The 4,487-nt window shown below is 37.1% G+C and overlaps 1 protein-coding gene across 1 annotated transcript; it reads left to right on the top strand.

Annotated features, from left to right (window-relative positions):
- Positions 1 to 548: 548 nt before the first annotated feature.
- On the top strand, positions 549 to 3,969 carry LOC105116662 (subtilisin-like protease SBT3.5). Its single transcript, XM_011014102.1, has 10 exons — positions 549 to 906; positions 978 to 1,069; positions 1,164 to 1,261; positions 1,340 to 1,495; positions 1,577 to 2,277; positions 2,352 to 2,440; positions 2,523 to 2,765; positions 2,851 to 2,965; positions 3,125 to 3,317; positions 3,399 to 3,969. Exons 1-10 carry the CDS (start codon positions 784 to 786, stop codon positions 3,956 to 3,958), a joined length of 2,370 nt encoding a protein of 789 aa, XP_011012404.1. The 5' UTR covers positions 549 to 783; the 3' UTR covers positions 3,959 to 3,969.
- Positions 3,970 to 4,487: the final 518 nt, after the last annotated feature.

Raw genomic sequence — 4,487 nt, forward strand, 5'->3', positions numbered from 1 at the left:
ATGTTTTGACATCCACTACACCAACTACAAGCCGTGGCCTGATTCTGTGACCATTGGTCGTAAATGAGTGAAGAAGACATTAGAGAAGCCACGACCAATGCCTTCTTAAGTGTCTTTGAAAGCGTTGTAGAAGAACCTATAGTTCAAGAGTGTTTTTGGCTGCTGTCACCCGTTTAGAAGGGCTTCATCAATCAAATCAACCTAGCCATAGCCAGAACCACAAATGTCCTTTAACTTCAACAATAAATAAAATACCTCTAGAATATCAAAAAGTTCATGTGATGAGACCAAACAAATTTCCAAGAAGGTGATAAATGAATGCATGATCATTGCCTATTGTTTGAGAAGCTTATAAATATGCTTTGAAGTACTTTAAAGCAGCCTACCAAGCATTTATGCCCTACTGTAAATGTTTTCTAAAAATAATTTTTTTTAAAAAAGGCAGGAAAGGTGGGAAAAGGAATCAATTTCAGCAAAATCTTTCTTCATAAAATCATGACTTACATGGGATGCATACATGATTCTCAGTCTATCATGCTCTAAGCAGTTCTCCTACTATCTTCCAACCCCAGAACAGCTCACAATCACATTCACTTTCGTTTGCATTGATTAAGCATAAAGAGCAAAAAGTGTACCAAAATAATGGTCTCCCCTTTACCTGTATTCCTACAAGCTCGAAATATAATTACAAGTGCAATGATGACCAACTTGTAGACCTTGACAAAATCTTAGCACACAAAATTTAAAAATTCTTATTCACAAACCATCACTTCTGTTTGCGTGATGGACCCTAAATCAAGTAAATGGACAGCGTCAAGCAAAAATCAGTTCTTCATGATCTTAGCTATCATTTTACTTCAACACCAGCTACAATTTCCTGTAACATATGCTGAGACTGCAAAGAAAGTGAGTTTAAATATTTCAAGCAAAGTACAACTCTGTATGTATAAGTGGTTTATAAATGGAAATTTTTCCAGGTGCACATTGTGTATATGGGAGAAAAGAGGCATGAGGATCCAGCAACAACAAAAAAAACTCACTTTGAAATGCTGTCGACATTGTTAGGCAGGTATGATTACACCAACATCCCTTATGAAAATAAAGGTTGATATGATTAGTAATTTTACATAAAACAGCTAAAAGTTTCCTCTGTTCTGTTGAAGTAAGGAAGCAGCACAGAGTTCAATTCTCTACAGCTATAGGCATGGCTTTTCTGGGTTCGCTGCAAGAATTACAGCGTCTCAGGCGGCAGAAATTGCAGGTACGATAATTTCTCAAAACTCTGTCAGTCGGTTAAAATATTTCAATTCATTAAGAGATTGTTTACTTTAAATTGCAGAGTTTCCAGGTGTTGTTCAAGTAATTCCAAATGGGATTCACAAGCTTCACACGACTAGAAGTTGGGAATTCATTGGTCTCGAACATCATTCTCCACAAAATCTGTTAACACAAAGCAACATGGGCCAAGGAACTATCATTGGTGTTATTGATTCAGGTTTTTTTTTTTTTTCCCCGGTAGCTGACACAAATTCTTTCACAGGGTCATTGAAAATTGGGTTGGTATGTAATTTTGCAGGAGTGTGGCCAGAATCCAAAAGTTTTCATGATGAAGGCATGGGGCCCGTGCCATCTCATTGGAAAGGAATATGTCAGCAGGGTGAGCACTTCAAGTCATACAATTGCAACAGAAAGATCATTGGGGCACGCTGGTTCGTAAAAGGGTTTCAGGATCAAACACATTTCAACACAACTGGAAGCAGGGAATTCATGTCGCCGCGGGATGGAGATGGCCATGGCACTCATACAGCTTCTACAGCAGCTGGTAATTTCGTTGCAAAAGCAAGCTATAAAGGACTAGCTACAGGTTTAGCAAGAGGAGGAGCACCTCTCGCTCACTTAGCCATTTATAAGGTTTGTTGGAACATTGAAGATGGAGGAGGATGCACCGACGCAGATATTCTGAAAGCATTTGACAAAGCCATACATGATGGTGTAGATATCCTATCTGTGTCAATTGGCATTAACATTCCTTTGTTCTCTTATGTCGATATGCGTAATTCAATTGCAATTGGCTCCTTTCATGCAACTTCAAAGGGAATCACAGTAGTCTGTTCAGCAACTTTAAATGGGATACCAGTGATCTGTTCTGCAGGAAATGATGGCCCTATCTCACAGACAGTTGCGAATACAGCACCTTGGCTCACCACTGTTGCAGCCTCTACAATTGACAGGGCCTTTCCAACAGCAATTATACTTGGAAACAACAAAACCCTCAGGGTAAGGTTATAATGTTGAAACAAATCAGACTAATATGGACTGTGCTAAGTTTCTTTTTGTCTTGTTGAATTCAGGGTCAATCTATTACTAAAGGTAAGCATAATCACAGATTCGTGGGCCTTACATACTCTGAGCGCATAGCTTTGAATCCAATGGTTTCGAGGTAAGATCACTCCTTTTCTGTTCTTTGAAGAGCTATTATTTTCTTCGTACATCCTGTGAGCTTTAACATTCCATATCTTCAGCCAGGATTGTCAGCCTGGAAGTCTAAATCCAACATTAGCAGCAGGAAAAATCATACTTTGTTTCTCAAAATCAGATACACAGGATATGTTTTCTGCTTCAGGATCTGTGTTTCAAGCAGGAGGCGTTGGACTTATATATGCACAATTTCACAATGATGGGATTGAGTTATGCGAGTGGATTCCATGCGTCAAAGTAGATTATGAAGTAGGGACACAGATACTTTCCTACATTAGACAAGCTAGGTAAGGACTGTGAAGAGGTCAAGGCACACACACACGAAGCTTGGTTATACGAAAATATATGACGTTCCTTTAACATCGTATGAAGGTCTCCAACTGCAAAGCTGAGTTTTCCAAAGACTGTTGTTGGCAAAAGGGTATCTCCTCGACTTGCTTCATTCTCCTCCAGAGGACCAAGTTCAATTACTCCAGAAGTTCTAAAGGTATATAAAATAAACTAAATTCGTATCCAATAAAAAATAGTCCTTAAACAGAATTACTAATAGCCAATATATGAAATCTTGAAAATAGGCAATGTTTAGTGTTCGCTTTTCATTTCAATGTGTATAATGTCATCATTATTGTCGGGTTCGTGATGGTAGCCTGACATAGCCGCACCGGGTGTGGACATCTTAGCTGCATATACACCAGCCAACAAAGACCACGGTAACTCGTATGAATTCCTATCAGGAACTTCAATGGCTTGTCCCCATGTATCAGGCATTGTAGCTCTCATTAAATCCTTGCATCCAAATTGGTCTCCTGCTGCCATAAGATCAGCTCTTGTCACAACTGGTCAGTCAAATTCAAACCTCAATTATTTAATGCATTTTACAGGTTAATAGCAAAAGTCTGACGAAATGAAACAAACTGCAGCTTCCCAAACTGGAACAGATGGAATGAAAATCTTTGAGGAGGGCTCAACAAGAAAGGAAGCAGACCCATTTGACATGGGTGGGGGACATGTCAATCCTGAAAAAGCAGCGTATCCAGGCCTTGTTTATGACACCACCACAGAGGAATATATTCAATACCTTTGCTCCATAGGCTACAGTAGTTCATCTATTACCAGGTTAACCAATACCAAAATCAATTGCATGAAAAACACCAATACTAGACTTAACCTCAATCTTCCTTCAATCACCATTCCAAACCTGAAAACAAAAGTAACAGTGACAAGAAAAGTGACAAATGTGGGAAATGTTAATTCAGTGTACAAAGCTATAGTTCAGGCTCCAATTGGCATAAGCTTGGCAGTAGAGCCTCAAACTCTAAGTTTCAACAGGATCAACAAAATTCTGTCCTTCAGAGTTACCTTCTTGTCGAGTCAGAAAGTTCAGGGAGAATATAGATTTGGGAGCCTAATATGGACTGATGGTGAGCATTTTGTTAGGAGTCCAATATCTGTACGAGCTAAAAAGACATCAGATTATTAATTTGGCCTATGTTATGAGTTGAGTTAATTTTTTTAAATAAAAAAATTAAATGTCGCTAATATTTTAGTTTTTTTCTAGTGCAAAATAAAAATTAAATTATGTGGAAATTAATCTGATATGACTAGGTTGACTTTGCATGTTCGAAAGCAATCAAGACAACTTGTAAAAACATAATTTGACTAATAAAATTTTTTAACATATCATTTTTTTTTTAAGATAACAACATATTGGATTGATTTAGATCAACTCAAGTTAACATGTAAAATTCATAACTCGGGTTATGTTACTATAATAACTTTATAGAAAACAAACTAAAATAAATTATAAAACTTAATTTTCAATTAATCAAATGTTGAAGGATAAAATTAAAAAAAAATTAATCAATTAAAAAAGGACCTTAAAAACAAACCAAGTTAACCCGTTAAATCTGCGACCCAAGTCATAAAACCAAAATAACCTTATAAAAAGCATATCAAAACAAATTAAGAAGTCTAATTTTTAATCAGTCTAATGTAGAAGGATGAGATTA

The sequence above is a fragment of the Populus euphratica genome, unplaced genomic scaffold, assembly GCF_000495115.2.
Source record: "Populus euphratica unplaced genomic scaffold, PopEup_1.0 scaffold1018.1, whole genome shotgun sequence".
Taxonomy (NCBI): Eukaryota; Viridiplantae; Streptophyta; class Magnoliopsida; order Malpighiales; family Salicaceae; genus Populus; species Populus euphratica.